This window comes from Nomia melanderi, chromosome 12 (assembly GCF_051020985.1).
Source record: "Nomia melanderi isolate GNS246 chromosome 12, iyNomMela1, whole genome shotgun sequence".
NCBI lineage: Eukaryota > Metazoa > Arthropoda > Insecta > Hymenoptera > Halictidae > Nomia > Nomia melanderi.
This window is the reverse complement of record NC_135010.1, coordinates 1,238,808-1,261,663: the sequence shown is the minus strand read 5'-3', so window position 1 is coordinate 1,261,663 and position 22,856 is coordinate 1,238,808. Positions and strand designations below refer to the sequence as shown.

The 22,856-nt window shown below is 31.6% G+C and overlaps 1 protein-coding gene across 2 annotated transcripts in view; it reads right to left on the bottom strand.

The window, feature by feature from the left end:
• Positions 1-229: 229 nt before the first annotated feature.
• The window catches only part of LOC116426285 (uncharacterized), a 68,560-nt gene continuing 45,933 nt past the window's right edge, over positions 230-22,856 (bottom strand). The window contains exons 5-7 of one of the 2 annotated variants that reach the window (XM_031975018.2): positions 21,710-22,099; positions 12,230-12,479; positions 230-1,311 (exon numbers count right to left, since the gene is read on the bottom strand). In XM_031975018.2, the coding sequence (XP_031830878.1) occupies positions 1,289-1,311; positions 12,230-12,479; positions 21,710-22,099 (663 nt within the window). In that variant the 3' untranslated portion in view covers positions 230-1,288. Of the gene's footprint in view, positions 1,312-1,959; positions 11,546-12,229; positions 12,480-21,709; positions 22,100-22,856 lie in introns of those variants that run through there. The other variant, XM_076372849.1, reaches the window with a different exon arrangement.

Here is a 22,856-nt window from a genome sequence, read left to right as displayed (position 1 = left end):
ATTTTGAAATACGATTTATTTTACGACACTTCACGTAACAATACCGATTTTCGTATCTCACTTATTATTTCGCACTCGGTTGGTAGACGACCTTCTTACAACGCACGTTTCTGTTTTTGGGAAAGTCGACTTAATGTTTTTCTATCTCCTACACTTGGAACATATATTAATTTATTTATACATTTACATGTTCGACAGATTAACGTTAAGCCTATGATAATATATAATGTTTATTTGATTTCTCATTTAAAAATAAAATTTCAATGTCAATGTGTACTGTCGAATCACTTTTCTTTACTTTATATTTTGTGGAGTTGCCCGATTTAGCTGATAAGTGGTTAATATTGGGCTGATGTAAAAATTTTGACGTTTTTGGTACGTGGTTAAGAAAAAAATTTTTGTTTTCGAAACAAATAACATCAGTTTTGAAACTATTCTGACGCGTATAAAAGACACTTCTTTCTTCGTTTTAATTTAATTTTGGTTTAGCCAGCGAACAGTTGAGCTACTCGACTAAATCTACTTTTGCATCGGGTAAAGACATAGTATGTATTAGCATACACCTGTCTTACGACGCGGTGGCCATAAACAAAGTGCCAGATTCGATTCTTTATTCATGTTATTGTTTACTTTTTTCTAACTGTATCTACAATAATCAGTTCCTTACTATGCATAGGAAATGAGTTTGATTTAGATAGATAAAACTGCTATTGGTGAGGCTGGTATTACTTTATAAGTAAAATGATTGATAACCAATATACGTTACAATAGACACAGAATTCTTTGTAGTGATATCAATATACGGAAATATCTCGAAAACTAAGAGAAATCCTATGTTTATAAATTACTGGTTTAAAATAACAAACAGAATGTTTGTTACTAATAATTATTCTTTATGTTTAATGTATAATATTTTGTTTTATTATGATTTCCTTGTATAAATGGACTATAAATGTCACTATAATTATCGTCGTAATTTATCGTTTTTGACATTGTGAAATAAAAGTCTATGAAATGTTTTCTCATAGCGATATAACTATCAACTTTTACCTATAAAATAGCTTTGAAGTTTTACGTTTCATGCATTTTCCATAAACTGACAATCATTTAAAATTAACAATCACCAATTTCTATTAGCGTTTTTTTCAGCCTTCAACTGTTTTTTTTATATCTTTCCCATTTCATTTGGAATAAATGAGTATGCATTCAAAAGTCTATAGGATCTATAGAATAACACCTTACCAATATTCTTGGTGTCCAAAGGACCAACAAATTTGTCATTTTCTGTCTATCCTTGTTTCACCTTAGTTCCTGAAATAATAATGTTAAGGTAATATTAATTTAATATTCATCCTGTAAGCTAATAATGAATCTTTATAGCTTTATGATCGTCAATTTCATTTTGTAGTGACATTAAATTATTGATTCTATACTTTGATTTTCATTATTTTGAAGAATGGGAAAATGACGATTTGATCAAAGTATAACTTTGATTTTGTTAAAGAAAAATAGGGTTTAAATATTTTTAAGAAGAGTTCAATGAATTGAGATGTCAAAATTGTATGATACTTGGAGGTTAATGTTTGGAAATTTTTTATAAGTAGGTCAACAATTTTTTATTTGTTATATTACACTTTATTAAATGTAAAATATTTCAAATATTCCAAAAATATTCTACTTTGCAAGATGTAGAGGAAGAAAAATTTTACCATTCTATGATTTTAGATATTAAAAAACTACTAATATATAGGTAAGACGTTAATATGTTCAAAATTTGTAGTTGAACATAAAATACAATGAGTTTAGTAAGGAAGGAAACTATTTTAGTAAAGAAAGTAAAAATTTATACCTACATTCGTTGTTTTTTAATATTTCGTACGTTGTGAAACTGAAAATGCAACAGCTGAATACAACTGTATTGCAAAGGATAACAAGAAGAGGAATCAATTAAAAAGAACATTGACTTTACAATTTATTTACACAGGCTACACAATGTACACTATGAGGGATATGAAGACTCACGGGCGTCCAATCGTTGGACGCCCCAATGGATTGCACAAAATTCACTCGCAGCTCGTAGTGACAGACGAAAATTGTCGTATCACTGAAATAATTGCACGTCGCCATCGCAGAAGTTCACAATGTAACGCTGACAGGTCGAGCAACAAGAACTCAACGAAACAAAATATAGTTTGTACAACAACAACAACAACCGATATTACAGAAAAACACTATTTGAATGGCACTGCTGCGTGCTACGAAATATACGACTAAATTACTTTAAAATTTGAACAAAATCAGCTCATGAACAAAATCGTAGTAATACGTTTACAGTGCTGGGAACATTTATTGCATCGCTCGAATATTAAATACGTCGTCATTTAAAACTTCTATATTCTTAGTTGACTAATATTCATTAAAACAGACGTACGTTGCAGAAATGTATAGCTCGTTGTCTTGAACGAAATAAAATATGACAGCGAAGCAATAAATGTTTCCAATATTGTACTTCGATATAACAAACTTAAAAGCCGCCATTGTTGAAGAATCGATTCTTACAATATTTTCAATTTGGTTCACCAAAGTTTATACTTAAAACATGGACTAAACGATTTTTCAACGTTCATTAATTCAAAAGGTATATTGAAAACGTACTTGTTCATTTAATAGAAAAAAGACTAGAAATTAAATAAACGGAAACAACAATGGATATTACTTTTAACCCCTTGCCCCACGATTTATTTTTCAACTATGATCGATACAACTACTTCGCCAGTAACAATTTCTTGAAAAAAGAGACAAATTTAAAAGGATTGAGTAATATTTACCCTTGTTAAATCCTCTTTAAAGTCATCACCACGAGTCTGACACGTTGTTATAAGGCAAGGGATTAAGGATATGAGAACAAGGCGAACGAACTTGAATATAAGATTGAAACACATTACTCCATATTTTAAGTATACAACCATCTCGTTGGTGTAATTGAGGACGCGTGTAACTGGACTGTTACCTATGAAATCACAAGAACAAATTACATTAGGAGCGTTAGTTAAACAAACATCGTTCAAGAAGCTGTGACATTCGTATAAAAGAGAGGAAACGGATCAACAACATTCGTTCACATGGACGTCAACCATTGAATGCGATACACGCGTATTTCGTTTCGTTCATTTTTTTTATATATGGCAGACATGCACACTTACGCACACGTAACTCTAAATATTTGGACATTTGTACTTGACGTATTTCAATCGCGTGTATAACAAAATATTCGAAGCTACATTTCTTTTTCTCGGCTCCAAGAAATACTGGAACCTCTTCTACGTAGGTATAGTTTGCACTGTCGTACATCTAGGTGCACTTTTCTTATAATAACAAATACATAAATCTAATGTGACTTCGAATTAGTTTTAGCGTTATGACGATTTTACCCTTTGTACATCTACTACCCCTGACCACGAAGTTTTCGATCAAACAAAATAACATACCAAACTGATATCCGCTGAGTTTTATAGTAGATTTTGGTAGGAAAAGTTCTTACAGAAATCCTTAACGTATTCTTTTTTGTCAGGTTTTAGACACTGAAACGATGGAAACAGCTGTTGAAAACTAGAAATAAGAAGAATATTTGATTGATGAAATGGAAAAACTGTAATATATTTTTAATAAATAATTCTGCACTGCAAGTGTATTTTGAACTGTTGAAATAATACATTTAAAAAATGCTCCGCTATTAATAATATTTTGGTGAAATGTTAGTTCATTTCCATATACATACCTATATAAATGCGTATATAGAAAACTATGTACATATTCAAATATAACACGCAAATAACAAGAAAATTTAATTTTTCTTAAAAAAAATATTATTATAGTTAAACTTCCATCACATTATAGTTAGTTAAATTAATTTACATTTTATAAAAAATTGGCCTTTGAAAACCTGAAAAAGCCTTGTAAAACTGAATTTGTACCAAAGTTCCATAAAAATCAGCGAACATATACTTTCGGTAAAGATCGTATAATATCAGCTTCAGTATGACCTCTTGAAAGCTTTTAGACACTCATACTTTTTACCGAGAGGAGTAAAAAATATTGAATGAACATAGGTCCTGTAATCAGTTGTATTTCTTCTTTTCAAAAATTTAGAAATTTTTGTCTCCTTATGAACGACAAATAATCTTGTGAACTTACGACAGTGAAATAAAAATGCTTCTATTATAATAAGAAAAACAGAAAATATTTAGAACGCACATCACTCTATGATTTGCAATTATCAGTCTTATATTGAAATGGAAGAACAATACATTAAGCATCCGTTAAAGGTATAAAATTAAATTTTTTGTATTACATTGGTTTTGGGAACTGCGTTAATTAAATATTTCTCATTCTTCTCGTTTAGTACTGTAAATCCACAAAATTAAATCTTATTGTTTCATCACTCTGTGCAAATACATATGCATAAAAGAAAGTGCAGTTACAAATATATGAAAGAAATACGGTAGGAGAGTAGATTCTATTTAAAAGAAATAGTAATAAAATGTATTTTTGCTCTTTTGAACAAAAAAGTCCTTTCAACGCTTGGAAATAATCAAACACTTTCTCTGGTCGATATTTCGTATTAAACTTCTGTACTTTACGAATGAAACAAAATATCTGCTTCCATGTTAATGTGTTACCTAAATAAAAATAACAAGATCCTCTCACTTTATTCATAAACAGTGAAAACAATTCTTTCATCCAACAGGCATACAATTTTTACTACTGCAGTCTGTTTGTTTGATGAAATCCTCTGGCAGGAGTGGTAGAAAACACAAGAAGAAAAAATGTGGCTGCGCTACTTGTCCCATGAAATGACTGAACATTCAAAGTTATATGAACATATATGTCGAATGTTTCGTAGGCCTACATTCAAATTCGTTTGTTAGAGGCACAAACGCTTTGATAGTTAGATAATACAAGTAAAACACAGCATTGTAAAATTACATAAATAAACTTATATAAAGCATTGAATCGGGTAACCTGTCGATTAAAACAATATTGGTTGTACCAACTTACACAATCATCAACAGAACATAAATTTCTATTAATATTCTATCCTATATTAATTTCACGTAATTATACGTGGGAGAATTTTATAATTTAAGCTTTGGTCAGTCGAAGTGTTTCACAATGCAAACCATACCACAGTCTTCAAGCTAAAGTAATTTGGTCGAGTTTCCAACGCAAAGTTCTTTCTCCTAATCTTATCATCCGATATAAATATCTTTCGTGCGACAGTGAATCGTCGCAGAATTCAATTTATCAGTATCTAAACAGTCGTCTTGGACTCGTTATTTTCCTATATGGCCTGTCTTCACCCATCATTAATTAATTGTTATATATAATAACGCGGGTGCTTCAGGTACTCTGTCGAACGAATTTATGTTGAGTTTACAACAAAAATGTCTTGTATCTCAATAAATAAATAAACATCAGAGTGGTTATACAATAATTTCATAAATATCATTTCTAAGTTATTCCATATTCTTTTATGAGATCGAAAAGACACATGATGTAAAACTGGAGAGTCGAATTAAGGGTCGAAACACTGTAGCAATAATGAGATTTCACATTCTAAAGAAGTTATCAACATTCAAATTTATCATCCCTTTAATACTGTTCCTGGACTGAAGGAAGTGTAAAAGTCGTTAATAGTTCGAAATAATTGATAGTCTCAAAGGACTAATTATCTTAGAACTTATAGACATCCGATAACTTTTGACACTGCTTACGAATGTCATTACAATGCTGAAGAATTTAATGTAACAAAGTCAAACGTCTGTCATTCTTTTTAAACTAAACATGTTGAAGCATACATCTTCCGAGGAAAATTATGTCTTAGACTAGTTGTAAGTTCAAAATGTTCAGACACCCAAGACTGTCGAAATTTAGAACACTTACAAGAATTTATTAAATTTTTAACACAAACGCTGTGCAAGACGTTTTGGAACTTCCTAAGTTCTGAGTTGTTCACTCCAAACGTCTCACAGCGGTTCGTGTCCCATCCTTGAATCCAGTATCTCTGCTATCGTAAATTTTAACAGTACAAACTCACTGTTCCTTTGGTTACCAGTTGTGTATGACTAAATTATTACAATACAATGTAAATATCAGGATCATTTCAAAAATTCATGATCAATACACTAAAATGTACAAAAATGTATCTTCCTTCGATCATTTGTAATGTTCACTTCCATTTCAAATTCTTTAAACGTCGTGAACAACACTGTATGTATCTACGTACGACGTAAGTACGTATACTAATGGGATTTCTGTGAACATTTAATCAGTGGTTCCAATGAATATTCTAGATTTTAATTCGTGAGGATACTCGATATCAGAGTAACAAGTCTCACGTAATACATGTACTACTAAAGTACGCGAATTAGCCGTGTAAAATTCAATGTTTGAAGAAAAAGACCTTTCGCAATACATGATAAGACGCGAGCCGTGGCATGGCTTGAAATACACGTAATAATTCATTTGTGAAACCTTAAGTTAAAAAATGCGAACGAGAACATTCAAACTTGAGACTATATTCTCGAGCAAATTAATTAATTTATTATTTCTACCCGTATTTTATTCTTGGAAATATTTATAGTAGCATTCTGAATTTGTATACTTCTATCACTTCACTCACCTATTAATTCATATTGATTCAAATTAAAAATTATAAATAATTCTTGAATGGAAATATCCAATCAACGAAGTGATGTAAAAATCAAACTAGATCATATTTAGCAGGTAACACGTTTTATCATTTTCGTTTAAGAAAATTTTATGATACAAACTTCTATCGGTAAAATGTTCCCCATGCAACGTCGTGTTTTATCAAAATATGATTGAGGACTTTATAGCAAGAGGGATAGATTTTAAAAAATTTATCCATTATGACATGTAATATGCTGAACCATTTAATGGCCATGTCTGTGACGTATACGAGCCCAGATTTACGAAGAACCGTATTAAATTTTACTAATTTATTTAAAAATTTAAGATTATAACCTATTTATTCTATATAAATGAAAAGCTTTTGTTGGGAAAAATTGAATTGTAACAATTTTATATGGATAATCAAATAGAAATCAGAGTAGTGGTTGACTTGAAGTTCGTATATAACGTTGCACACTGAGAAAATTTGTCCATTAAGGGATTAAAAGGATTTACATCGTCTGGATTTTATTTGACACAAATCCGGTAATACATGCACGATTTGCTGCACTTTTTGAACTTGCTCTTGTTACGTTTCGTTCAAGAAAAGTACCATGAGAGTACCACAAGAGCAAATCGACCTAAACAACAGCAAATCGATCAGTCGTATACTTTATGATACAAAGTTAACGAAAAGCAACCGTTTTTTCTACACTTCGATGGAAGTAATACCTAGGGAAAAGTGGGTATATACAAAAGTAACAGTTTTTACATTTGGTCTAATTGCCAATTATCTTTCAAAGGCATAAAAACGAAAATTACGCTTTCAGTAATGTGTTTATTGGTCTGTCATTTGACTACTAATTTAGCCTCTTGTGATAAATAATCAAAGAGTTATAGCGGTTTTCCGTAGACACTGTTACTTTCATCTTGCAGGGGCAGAACGAAAGTAGCACACCGTAAAAATGAAAGTAACAATTATTTCAATGAAAATTAAGTAAAAACACTTCTTCCGACACAAAACAAAATTTGTTATTATAAGAAGCAGAATGAAAAATATTTAAACAAATACATCCGAAGTAATGATAAAAACATATTTGAAACGTATTTTAAGTAACAAAAGGTAGGAAGCACCCTAGTAGCACAAAATGTTGAATACACATGTGTCTAATATTAACAAGACATTGAATCTCTTTTTAATATTTTAATATATATCAAATATTTATTTTATATTTAGAAAGAAATATTTTTTTCAAATATTTATCAACTATTTATTTATTTCATATGACGGGGAAATATATTTTCCAAGATATAAAATAGATATTAATTTAATATTGTAAATAAAATATTCTTTTTCAACTTTTAAATTATTTTTGTGTTTTCTGTATTAAGAAAAGATACTTTTGCGCGTTGCATCGATGTGTCGTGTCGTCCAAAAGCTGGTCTATGTCCCTCTTTGAAGCATTGACCTGCATGGTTACCGAAAAAATAAGAGTCGATAATAAATAAATGAACGTATATGGTCGCGAAAAGGAGCAGTTGAGTAGAGAATATTACGCTCAGTCTCAGAAAACATATCGAGCGATCTTTATACATCTTCAATCAGTGTTTTATTAGTGTTTACTCTTCTCGCCGTACGTTACGTATACGTGACAGCTCGATTATGTAATACTAGCTTGTATATCGTATTTGCATATTGTAATGTTGTCTCACATACATTGTATGTTATGTACATTAGACTGAAAAATGTCCGAGAAACGTTATAAAAAATATAAATTTATAAAAAAACAGATGGCTTCGAATATTCAGAATCGGTGTGTCAACAGAATTGAGGTATCGAGAATTACGCCAATTATTTCTCAAACAAATATTATTAATCCCGTTCCCTATCTCAATATTAATTAATCACATCATGTTGAAATTAGAGATAAACGAAGGGCAGAAGAGAATAATGCTATTGTAGATAACAAATATACTGCTTTTGCAAATTTAAAATTGCTCAACCTTTTAGAAGTATGGTTTCTAGAAAATAACGTTAATCATACTCAATTGTGTAATTTATTAAAGGGTTTGAAGGAAATTTATCTAGAATACAAGATTCCACATGATGCTCGCACTTTATTGAAAACTGAGCGATCATCAAATATTGTTTCCTTTTTAAGTAAAAAGAAAAACACAGCTCAATTCACATATTTTGGTATAAAAGAGCATCTATTAAACTTGTTGCGAAACAGGTATATTCCTTGAACTCGAAGAAACTTCTACAATTCGATTAATTTCTAATATTGACGGTATTACAGTTTCAAAAAATTCGAACAAGCAGTTTTATGCAAATTAGTATTAAAGAATTGTATTGTATCTGCCTTTCCGACAGCAATTTATTACGACGATGGAAAACCAGATTCCTTAGTTGATTATTTAAATAACTTTACGTATGAATTAGATAATATTTTAAAACGTGAATTATTCCACAATAATATTAAATTTAAAGTATCTGTAATATGCTCCACATGCGATGCACCTGCGAATACATCCAAATAATTATTACAATCATTTCTTATTCTTTCATGTAGTTATTAGAATTTTGTTACATGATAAGTTACGTTTGAATGTACAATGGCTAAACAAAGCTCGAGAAATGCTATCAGTACATATGTACAATATTTAGGACTAATATTTTATTAATATTAAAAAGTGTGGCTTAAAAAATATTTTTCAAATATTTGAAAAAGATCTTGAACCAATACTTTTGTGCTACTAGGGCATATTTGTCCGATATTGTATATTTGGTTTAGTGATAAGTAGTAAATTATAACTACTTCGAACCACAATTATGGCATGTATAGTTTATTACTTTTGTCTCATATTTTAACCTCTTGCGCTGGAAAATCGTACCACGCCTGTGGAAATATTTTTGTTTCAAAATTGCCAATGACATCTTATAAACATCGATAGTTTAGTTCCATTAGGCATACTAGATTGTTTTGAAATGTTTTACTCTATACAAAATTATTAATAAATAAAATTAGTGTACATGCCCGAGTAAAATAAGTAAAAAAAAGTTCTTCGCGCAAGATTTTGTCAAATTTTTAGATTAAATTTCAGCGCAAGAGGTTAAATCTTAATTTATAAACCATAATTTTCAGAATAGAAGCATTATAATCGGCAATCCACACAAGACTTACTGAATTCAAAAAGAACTTATAAAGGCATCACCTAAAAACACTCTAGCAAATAAATGATTCAATATTTATAGCCTGACTATGAATATTTAATAAAAGCCAAAAAAGGAGAAACTTATCGAAAGGATCAAAATTAGATTCGACTTGATTGCACTAGATATTCCGTGTTACTGATCAACGTCAAGTATTGAAATAAATTAACCATTATATTAACATAACCATGTAAAACACATGTCTGAGAAACGCATATGGAAGGCAAGAGAGAGTGTGTTACTTTGTAAATACTTGTTGTTACTTTTGTCCCCACTCTCCCAAAAATACACAGTGTACATTGGAAATTACAACCTCGAGGACCTCTTCATAATTGCAACGTCGTCATCCCCATCACATCCCCATCAGGTTCCTTCTAACACACCGTAGCGTTCGACGACCGATTGCGGTTGAAGGGTGTAACATGATTCGACTATTGTCGAACTCGACGATTTCAGTGTTTTTTCTTTTCTATTCTCAGTCCATTTCTATATCCGAAACTTCAATCGCTTATTATACAAGCAATTATGATCGTAATTCAATGATCGTGATTGGTGTTATTTCAGTCAGAAAAACATAACAAACGCGACAGTAAAAGTCACCAAATTCATCAAAAGTCAAAAATAAAGGAGTTTGATTTTTCAGTTAAAGGTCTCAAGCTCATCGCGAGTCTCTAATTTTGCCAAACGAAGAGCCTCAGTTCTTCTTTTTCCTTCACTCGCTTTATTTTTTCCTATGTCCGTCATGCTAAAATCTTCGTTTCTGGAGGTGAATTCGATTTTACCTCTTCATAATTGCAACCTTCTGTTCTGGTTGAGTGTTGCAATTATCTTAATGTTCACTGTACATATTTTTCATGTCAAGTCAGAGTTGTTAGTCAGACACCTTTTTCTAATTTATTCGAAGTAGACAAAAATAGAACTGCATCTTTTTAGCTGCTAGATCCTCAATTTTTCATTTGTAGTCTTTGAGAAAGAGGAACAACGATAAGTGGGAGACAGGAAGGAAGCCAACCCATAGGTGACACTGTCCACTTAGACATGAAACGTAGCTTGTCTCGTTCTATCGTTTGCTTGACCAAGCTCTCTCACACACGCGTAATGAGACCTTACAGAGAGTGAACATTGCGTCTCGTCAAGGTTGACATGCGAGCCTACTAAACTATGCTCCATGTTTGTGTGATCAGTCATGTATGTATTTGTGCTCATCGTTGTATCTTCTCGTTTGTCCTATCCCTCTGTATATTTATATATTAACCATGTTTAAGACTATAATTAGGAATCATTTTGTACAAAAAAGAGTTGTTCGCCGGAATAAAAGATAATAGACGCAGTTCTCGACTGTGTGATGCAGCCAATTAGATGGAAGTGTGTATTTCACAATACAGAGCGTACTCGTAATATGAAATATAAAATTCTCATCATCACCAACTATTACATATAGTTAACTTCTTTTTCTTCTTCGAACATGGTCAATGTATAAATATACAGTATCTTGTCTTTGACCACGAAGCAGTAGCAAGTTAATAACAAATAAGAACAAAAACAAAACAGCATTTATTTATAGGAGTATTCCCGAGCGTCCCGCCAAATTTCTCATGTCACGCGACTTTACAAGGGGGAAATTGCATGTAAAGTAAACTGTAATTAAAATGAAAAATGATTTTGTAATATAGCAACAAGTGTAATAATAATCGATTTTAAAGTGAGGCTTCGTATGAAGAAATAATATGCCACTAAAATTTAATTTTAAAATTGATATAAATTGCACCTAATAAAAGAGCATGTGTTGTAATAACGATTTTCGTTTCATCCAAAAATGATCCTATGCTTTTGTGTTTATAGTATTTAATATGTACTTAATTCCGAAACAGTACATTTTCAATTAGCATTATCGATAGCAAAAATATTTCTAGCTACAGATAATCCTTTTACAAATATAAAAATCATTTGATAGTCTTTTATACTGTTCTGAAAGTACAAATTTATACCGAAAGGAATTCAAGTTTCTGATATTAAATGACTAACTGATCGTTCAATCTTAAATAACTATAAAATATTCACTGAGTCTGAATCAAGTTACAGTTTCAAAGAATATCACTGCAACCGGGCAATTGTACAACACCTTGCGTTTAGTATGAAGAAGAAAAAATTTGAAAAATGTATCTCCCGATAGCGATATCGATTGAAAAAAGTTCGACAGTTTCCAACACTTTATATAACAATAAGTATAGATTAGGTGCTTCCTCTTACTCATGGAAAAATATTCCTTGTGAAAGTTTCGACAAAGATCGAAAGAAGTATCTTAAACATTGTCTTCTTTACCGTTTCCGACTTGACAACCGTAACTGTCCTTATTCTTGTCCACATCCATATCTGTATCTCCGTCCTTTTCCTTTTCTTCGTCTCTCTGTTCCATAGTGTCCTCCTTCTGATCATCAAGTTTTCTTTGGTTATCTGTGCCAGCAAATTCCTCGCTTTTGTCTGACGAATTGGCAGAATGAGATTTATTCAGCAAGGAACTGAATTCGCCGAATTTCAGAATCTCTTCCATGGCCGATTGCTCCAAGTTCACCTGCCCAAAAATAATAATTGATAGATTGAACATCACTTATTGAAATGACACTAATCAAAATGGAATGATAAAAAAAACATCAACGAGAAAATAATCCACAATAAAACTTTTTTATTTTTCATATTTGTTAAATGAAACTATTGCTATTTTAATTGTGAGGTTATCCTAATTAAAATAACAGTGTAGCCAGATAATTTTAATGTTTCCTACTTTAACACTTTTGCGATCACAGTCAAATTTAAAATACCATCACTATAGACCGTGCCTTTTTGCAATTGTTTCACGTGATACGTCATTCATATAATTTTTACACATTTAACACTAAAACTAACGAGCATTAATATGATTAATATGTAATCCCCATAAAAATGGTAAAAATAGATTATTTTCGATTTCTTCAGACATTCACTATAGTTTACAAGTGAAACCATTTATTTTCAAAATCATTTCAAATATTCAATGCTTTTAAGATATCCGATAATTGTGAAACAGAAAAACCGAAACCAGTCATTTTGACTGGTACAATAGTTCTAGTGTCAAGACACAAAGCAACAATGGGCTATATCATACACTAAATATGCGTTAATGTAATCATAGCAACTGTAATCAATAGCGTCGCACAATGTGACGAGTGGTCGCTAGCGTGTTAATGAATGATGATTATTTTTTTCCATCTATTAAGTAAATATGACACAAATTACAGCATGTTGGATTGTATTTTAATCAGAAAACTTTCATACGCGTCGATAAAAGTTTAATTGGAAAATCATAAAAAATGAGAAAGTTTATTCATCAAATTAGTATTGGTCTTATATCACTTGACTTTGGGTCAGGTTACGTTTTTCAGTCATCGGAGCTTTGCAGTGTATCGAGGGGACACTACCTACTGTAGTGGAAATAATTACATGTACCGAGGACTTACGAAGAGGTTTCATGTGTCGGATGTAATATTATTGTACGACTTGGTATGGGTATGGATAGATTTCTTGTGAAAAAATTGAAAAGAAAGTAACAAGTTTTCATTTGAGGTTCCATCCTCAAAACAATTAAGTTTAAAAAATGATCGCGTATATCCGTAGGCAGTTATCATGAATTCAGTCTAACTGATCATGTTATAAGTTAGCAAAAATAAAACTTACATTAATCAATGAATTGCTGAAAATTTTGTCGAATGTGTGAGATGATAACAATGAATTTTGTGTCCTTATTTAGTCAAATACATGTATGATTCTTTCTTTTATTTTGTATGCCCTTTGGCATACACAAGATTTTTAAAACGATCGCATAAAAAGCTTCAATAAGGTAATATTTCTCGACATTGCAGATGAAAAAACTCTTTGACTATAACTAATCTAATACTTGAAGCGCTGATGTAGTGAATTAAATTATTAATAAAATTGACCCAACCATAACATTGCTAATATTTAACATAAACAAATTAATGAGTTTTTGTGATACTATGTATTATATGTGACTGTTAGATTGAAAACATAGTAAGTCTACGCATATAGGAAGACTTTTTTAATTTAACTTTCTCGAAAAATAGACTTCAAAGGAAAAATCGTAATTGTGTATTACTTTTTGTTAAAGAATCTGTCTGTATGTGGTTGTACAATTCAAGCTGACATATTTTATATACTCTATCATTAAGTAATAAAAACTGAAAACTGTTGTGAAAAAATTGTGTGATATAATTTTTATTCACTATTACATATTATTCATTATGAAATGATTAAAATTTAGATTACAACATTAGTTGTGAAATATAGTAGAGTTTTTGTATCCGAATTTTCGAACAATAGAATAATTATGTTTCTAATAATAAATTTCATTCAAATAAAGGTAAATGAAATTGACAAATTTTCCAAATGTATATAATAGATCACTTTAGTTGCAACATTTCATACATTTTTACATACATAATTGTATGATCCATACTAAATCTTTTACATTTGGTTACTTATTCTTCTTCTGAATCGATGAGTATTATTGTTAAACTCTTGTCATCTCAATAAGTTTATTTGCTTAGCAAAAACAGAAAAATATTTAAGGGAGTCATATTCCCTAAATAAATAGATTGCAATATATATATATATATATATATATATATATATATATATAGGGTGACCTACCTAAAATCGATTTCTTACAATATATAAAAACGAGTTTCATTTAGATGACAGTGGTTGGAATTAGTAGGGCTATCTTCTCTGTACCCATACTTTTACTTTATAATTGCTTAAAACCTTTCCAGTTTGAATTTCATGAAATATAGAAATATTAGGTTGGTGCGTATGAAATGTCGGATTTTTAAGTGAATATATAAAACAGCATATCTTTTTTGAAAAGTTGTTTATTCAATTAAAATATGCTCCATTTGCTTCAATACACTTTGCTTCAACACACGCCCAACGAGATTTTAATGCATAAATGCCTGTCTTAAAGAAATTCTTATCTTTAGAATCAATAAACTCTGATATGGAATTTTTCAGGCTGTCTTCATTTTCATACTGTTTAGCCCGTAAAAATTGTTCTAAATGTTTAAAAAAATGAAAGTCGGTTGGCGAAAGATCCGGTGAATAAGCTGGGTGCTGCAAAATTTCATATTTTAATTCATTTAATTGCGCAATTGTTTTGTACGACGTATGCGGCCGAGCGTTGTCGTGGAGAAGTACGACGGCGTATAATTTTCAATTTTTCATGCATTTCATCAATGTACTGGCAGTACTTTTCGGCTGTAATTGTCTCCCCAGTTCGAAGGAATGAGTAGTGAATTACTCCAGTCACATTCCACCAAACTGTTATTAAAATTTTCCGTGGATGAAGTGATGGCTTTGGAGTATGAGCACAAGCCTCATCCCTATCAAGCCACCGAGCACACCTTTTCCTATTGTCGTAAAGAACTCATTTTTCATCAGAAGTAATAATCCGATCGAAAAATGGCACTCGATGAAATCGGGTTAGTAATGATGAGCATGCGTTCAACCGATTCAGCTTATTTCGCTCGGTTAGTTCGTGCGGTACCCACTTATCTATTTTTTTCACCTTGCCAATTTCAGAAAGGTGTCGCAATATTGTTGTATGGTCAACTTTCATTCTGATAGCAAGTTCCCTTGTAGATACAGTTGGATTCGTTTCCACCAATGCTTTCAGAGCATCATTTTTCACAAACGTTTTGGGTCTTCCACGCGGTTCATTTTGTAGGAAAAAATCACCAGACCGAAAATTTTCAAACCAACGCTACACTTTTCGATCGTTAATAGTATTTTCCCCAAACGCCTGGTTTATATTGCGTGCAGCTTTTGCAGCATTATTACTAAGTTTATACTCATATAAAGAAATTACACGAATATCGGTTGAATTCATATCGGTATAAAATTCAAAACAAATAACAAAAGGGAACACTTTTGAGAAAATTTTCTTCTTTGAAATATGACTTTGGCAATGGACAGTGCGACTATGAACGAGGTTATGCCAAAAACAAAAGCGTAACGAAAATAGGGAGACAAACATTCACATGGAAAGAAAAACCGACATTTCATGCGCACCAATTTAATAGAAGAAAAAGTATTTTTTAAGTAGTAGACGACTGAAATTACACAATTACTGGACTATTACAGCCCAGACCAGTGTATTGTGTTTCATAATAATAGTGCATAGGCGCTTCTCATAATAATACTACAGTATTCAAGTAATTGCCAAGTAAATAAAATTATTGAAGTGAAATTTGTAATAACGATTTTTAATATTATAGATAATTGCGCAACAATTTTTTGAAACAAATGTTTACCGATCTAAACGTTTAAATTCATTGAAGCCGAGAAAATTATTTTTTGTCAAACTTTGTACGTTTTGTTGTTTGATTCTGGAAATTAACATCATACTTGTTGTTCTATGTTCACGTTAGCTCCATCACTAATTTGTCGCCTTCATAATGACTTCCGTAAATTGTGAAAGCAATTAGGGAAGGTTGTTAAAAAGTTACTTCGTTTATATCGGTGAAACTGAAAGGAGCGTGAACACACAACTCAAAGAACATGAGAAATGCTCCAGATTGAAATACAGACAATCAGCCGTCGCCGAACACCAGATAAACACGGGACACAAAATCCTGTTTGACAAAACTAAAATTACCAGTGGAAAGTCAGAGAAACACTCGAAATCTTGAAACATCCCAACTGTGGTTACCAACTTCAATTTGCACCAACCTCTTTTCATTTTTTCATTGATCTACTAACCAATTAGAAACACGGGATTGGTGTTCATTCATCCTTAACTCCGAGCAAGGTATTTTTAACCCATTTGCATCATAAAGAAATATGAAAAAGGTTATACTGATTATAAGGTTATCGGGAAAATTAAGCCAACGGGTTAAGTAGGGAGCATTGATTCTGGGTAACCAGTATCTGATGATGATGCCAGCTGCAATGCTAGCAAAACGTCGGGGAACGATTCATAACGAACACGGCTTACACCTGGAAACTTTGAATACTTCTCGTAGTATTCCTGGCTGTGAAAGCCTCAAATAAATCGTTACTTCTCCTTCAATTACAATGATTTTTAACACATTGACTGTCACGTCAAATTCGGGTGACACCATTTGTAACATAAACTTAAGCATTCATTTTCTTGGTAATGCATCGAACGAATTCAGTTTTATTGGATGTATGAGATCTAGGAAAGATAGTAAAGTAATCGTTACGAAGAATCTTGACTTCGTACAAGTACTAGATATGTTATAGAAATCAACATTTTGAATTCACATGTTCCTTTATATATGCAGGTTCCTTAAAATTATGTATTAAACTGTTTACCTGTGACATAGTTACAAGCATAGCTGAAACATTCATCTGTTTGTTCGTAGAAATCGATCTTACCAGCCTTACGAACGGTGCACACTAACGGTTTGCGACGAATTGCCGCAACAACGTAGAAAAACATATGCTTAACCCATTCGCGCAGAATAACGACTTAGACTTGTGATGCATTGTAATAAATAAAATATTAAATGTTGTTAAATATACAATTTTACTAGTGCACAGTCTTTTTGGTAACCATATTTCAGAAGCTCACAATATTGCTATCCACTATGAAACATTTGTATTTGAAACTATATATCAATATGAATTAAAATGTTATGATTAGAGTAATTCCGAGTGAGATGTATCGGTGTCATTTAAATTGTCAAATGTCTATGCCTTCAATTGTTTTTAGTGGTATACTCAATTTTGGATAAATGACTATTTAACTACTCTTCTTATGCATAGGTATGCATTTGCTTCCATAAATATATTTTTTTTTGTTAGGTATCAATGATATTTATGATATAATATTTGTTCTTAAAGAAGTAAACCATTAATCAGTCTCCGACCTACTCTACGTGGTTCTATAAGGTTTAAGAATTTTGTGAGTCTCATAAACGGTATGTTTACTCTTCTTGATCTGTTACTCATGTATATTGTCAGATTTTCTTGTAAATTTATTTATATGTTCTTGAGACCTGAGTCTTTCGTCAATTACGTCATTACTTTATACAAGTGAATTCATTATGCGAATGTTATATTTTGAAAGTTATGAACGCAATAGTTCGAAGACATTCGTAAATAGCGAAAATTTAGGGTAAAATGAGACGCTTTTTTTTGACTCGCAATAACCTTTTTTGGAAGTCTTAAATAGACCTTTAGCTACAAGGAAATAAAAAATCTTTGTAGTAAAAATATTTAGTTACGAAGGAAAATACGATTCTTTAAAGGTACTGAAATATCTGCTTCGCAAAAATGGTAGGGTAAAATTGTACAATCATATAAAATCGTACAAAAATACAAAATCTTTATTCCTATTGAATCAAAATTGTTAGCTGAATATATTTAATCGTTAGCAGATATAAATACTGCTGAATATCTTTTCAATACTTTTAACCGAAAAATAAATCATGCTCCGCTTTGCAGTCGATGTTAAACTACATGGAGGACTTATTAGGACCATGTTATGCGATATCAACTCGATACAAGCATTTTATTTATAAAAAACATTACTGTCCCATTTTACCTGACTGGTCCGTTTTTCCATATTTTCCCCTAATTGTATATACCTACGTTATTCGGAGAAAAACGACTAATATAACATGAGTACCTTACGAATGGGTTCAATGTAACCAATTACACGACGAAGCTGCAGAAATTCGCCGCAAACCGATCGTCTGCACTGGGCCTTAGTTGGTTATCGTCGAAAAATACAAACGCTATTGTAGTATATAGAATTTCAGAGTAGTTTTATAATGTTTTTAGAAGTGTGAATACGAACATTAGCGACAGCGGAGGACCCTAAAGAGGGAAGCCTAACGATTGAAGAAAAGTGGTCTACTCAACGTTGCAGGCCCAAGGTTTTTTATTAGGCTTCGAAGGGGTGTGTGCTTGAGAGTTTGTTGAGGGTGCGAGTGAGAAGAATGATTGTGGGGGAGAGAAAAATTTTTGAGTACGAATGTCCCAAAGAGTGTCTATGTCGAGAGAGTCGCGAGTTGGCCTCGATGGCAACAAGTTGTGTGTAGTTTAAGTTGCGACTCGTTAGGATATAGTTCCTTTTTCTTATTGTTAATAAACTCAGTTATTTTGTTGGTTTCCCTATTTTTTCGTCTTAATTATTTCCGGCTCGCAGAGTATACTAGACTATACTAGAAACAACACATAAATGGTAGATTCGTAAGGCTATCGACAACCACTATTACTAACGTGTATGATGCTACAAACGCACAATTACAGACAGAATTTATTGTAGTGGTATATATTGAGTCATCCCATAAATCATTTTTAAGAATAAAGATAAACAAAACTGTTTTTAATCTAAAACATATTCTCCTTCATTATCTAGAAATTGTGTATCTACACAGTATAATTTCTTTTAAAAAAGAGTTTTATTTATCTTTATTGTTCAAGATAAATGAAATATAAACGACCGCATTACTTATGAGATAACCCAATACAATGTGGGACTAAAAAGTTGTTCAATGTGTTAATTTCTATAACACACTGAAAAACAATCAAAATCGAGAAAAAAGTAAATAGATTTTCTGGAGGTTTATCAATAATAAATTATAGAGATTATTCAAATTGAAACGCTTTTCATTAAACGAGATTACCATTTTTCATGTGACTTCTCGTTAAATGGTTTTATTTGTCTTCCTTGAGTTTTCGTTGAAACAATTTTACTACTGTTTACATTTCCATGATAGCGTTGACTATTTTTATTTGGTTTATACATTTGCTAGGCTGCGTACAACGTCACGTAACGTTGTGAACAAACACTCCTAAATGCGTTACTTAATCCTTATATTTCTTATACCATCATACAAACAATAGTCTAAATATTCCGGTTTAAAATGAAAGTAATGTTGATAAAAATGAAGGTCCAAGATAAGATATAAATTTTATAAACCGATAGCCTCCTTCAAAAGACATTCTTAAATGCGAAGAAAATGTTCGGTTACAAAATGAATATTTATTTGTTTACTTTCAACGTAAAAGATAATGTAAAATAATTTAAAATGTATACTAATACGTAGTAAAAATAAACATACGCCGTATATTTACGGTATATATAGTATGTTTTTGCTAACTAAGAACACCTAATTTTCCCGAAAAATGTAACTCATATGGAAAAATGTTTTCGACAAACGTTATAAAGTATTAAATATCGAATGCTATACATCATAGTGTCATTTTTTATCTTGGGATGACTTTGAAACGTCCCGCAATGGTTTCATTAAAATTTTTTAACGGAGCCGTATAGTTTTTAGTTTATACTTTTGTAACTGACATTCAAGCGTTTCCAAAATAATGCGAATTTATTTTCGCATAAACTATTACCGAGATATGAGTATTAAAACTTGACATACTGCCTACATTAACGTCACCATATATACACCACGAAGAAGTTGCTCGGTAAAACTTACTATATGATGCCGATGACACGTCTTCAGATATTTATGGTATATGTATTTTTAAGATATACACACATGTAACACTTTAGTTCTCATGTATAATGCATTTTAAATACAATATATTTCTATTTTATGTTTTACGCGTAATTGCTCGAGAGTATAATTCCTTACCGTTCATTTTTAAAACAGAATTAATTCAAGGAAAGTGATAACAAGCACAATATCTTCTTAAATTACACATTAATGATTAAACTGCGTGTATGTTTAAAAAGTTAGGAAGTAAAAAGATGCTGTCTACTGCAAAAACTTGATATTGGTTTTTAATCAAACTAATACATTCTTCAGAAACTGATAAAAATTCGATTTCTCGAACTCGAAAAAACCAAAAAATTATGAAACTTTGTATGTAAGTAGAGTAAATCAAACCGAATATATTGCAATTTTATTATGCCGAATTTCATTTTGAAGAAGTAAAACCACCCATTGAAAGAAATACTAATTTTTCTTTCCCGTGGAGTATCTTGAAACAGTAAGCGACAGCAAAAAATAGTTTAGATCAAAAATACATTGTTCTTTCACGTTTATAAAATTGTAAAATAAAATTTTTCAAAATTATGATTTTGACAATTTTTTGTTACAATGTTATAAATGTGAATGGCGATTCGCCATCAGTCTTCAAAACGATTCGAAACTGAATAGCAAATACTTATGTAGGCACAATTGGACACTGTATGTATGAATGACACAATTCTATGTGCAGACCTCATTGTCTGCATCATTTTTAAGATGACGTCTCGATAGGATCAAGCCTAATTAGGGACTATGAGATGCGATAACTATGATCAATTTTGATTTTTAAGTCTCATTGCCAGTTTTAGTGCATAAATTGCTTCGATGTTGTGCAACCTTAGCTGATATTAGTTTTTAGTTAACTTTTTCTACACATTTTGAAGTTGTTGAAAATAAAAAATTGTTACTAATAGTTACATTTAAATTATATTACTGTCCGATATACTGTTTATCGTTTATATTAATAAAATAGTGAACTGAACTTATACAGCAACCTAATATTCGAAACAAGAGAAGATATCTCTAAGCAAAAAATACTCTATTCGGATAATAGAAGATTTGGATAACAGATCATTCGGATACAAGAGATTGTACTATATTTTTAGTGACAACGTTTTTAAAATAACATTAACCTAAGAGAATTAATACAAGTTTTATTAATAAAAATATAATTAATAAAAAATGTCTATTTATTTCTAAAATAAGTCGTGCAAATGTTACTAACCTTTCGCGGTCGACCTCTTTTTCCTTTGCTCGGTGAGGATGTCGTCGACTGACAGCTTGTGTTCGATAAATTGTTTTTCCTTTTCGGCCATTGTAAATGTGAATCCAAATGTTGCTTCAGCTTATCTTGCCTGGCGAACATCCGTGGGCAAATGCTGCAGGCGAATGGCCTTTCTCCTGTGTGAACTCTTCTATGTCTAGCTAAATGAGAAGCCCGTGTAAAGGCTAGAGTACAAAGATCGCAAGAGAAAGGTTTATATTGAGCCCTTTCGGATTTTGACATTAACGGCCTAGTTTCCTTTCCCTCGTTCAGTCCTGTCCTTTTCGAGCCAATCTCGTTCTTTTTCTTAATCAGTAACCTTGAACTCTCATCTGTACTTCTTGACGAATCCTGGAATAAAAGTATACTGTAAACAAAACACTGCAATAATCATATTTACGAACTTATAAGAACGCTCAGAACAACTTCTGCTTTTACAGTAATGCTCGTTTAAATTTCACAACTTCGGGTCCCAGAAGTGGAATTTAACCGAGCAGAAAAAATAGGAGGACACTATTTGCTTCTAGAAACTGACTCGAGCACAGCCTAACAGTGGCAGAGGATCGATATAGCGGAAGCGGGATAGACACAGAATGTCGAAAATCAAGGGTCGAGACGCGGGACTTCAAAGCACTGCCGCACGCTTCAAGTAAACATGCAAAAGAAAATTTCTATTACAATAGTTTTTTACCTTATTTTCTCAAACGTAGTGCCAGTGGATTTCTGAGATTGCTGTGATTAAAATGAGTTCAAACACGCTGGAAATCGGAATAGTTTTATCGACTTAATGTAATTAACGAAATTAAAGATTCATTTGCCTCAAATTGATAAAACTAAACCGATGTCCACCGGTACTACGATTGAGAAGGGAAGGTTAAAATTATTGCAATTCAAATAATTTTAATTGCATGTTTGTATTTGTCTCTCTTCCTCTCATTGTATTCTGAGTGTGCGTGAATAGATGAACGCGTGAGTATGCGTGTGGTGTGTGCGTGTGTGTGTGGTGCGTGTGTGTGTGGTGTGTGCGCGTGTGGTGTGTGCGTGTGTGTGTGTGTAATATGAATAACTGTTTAACACTATTTCTATCGAATTTTCCAATAACGATTGT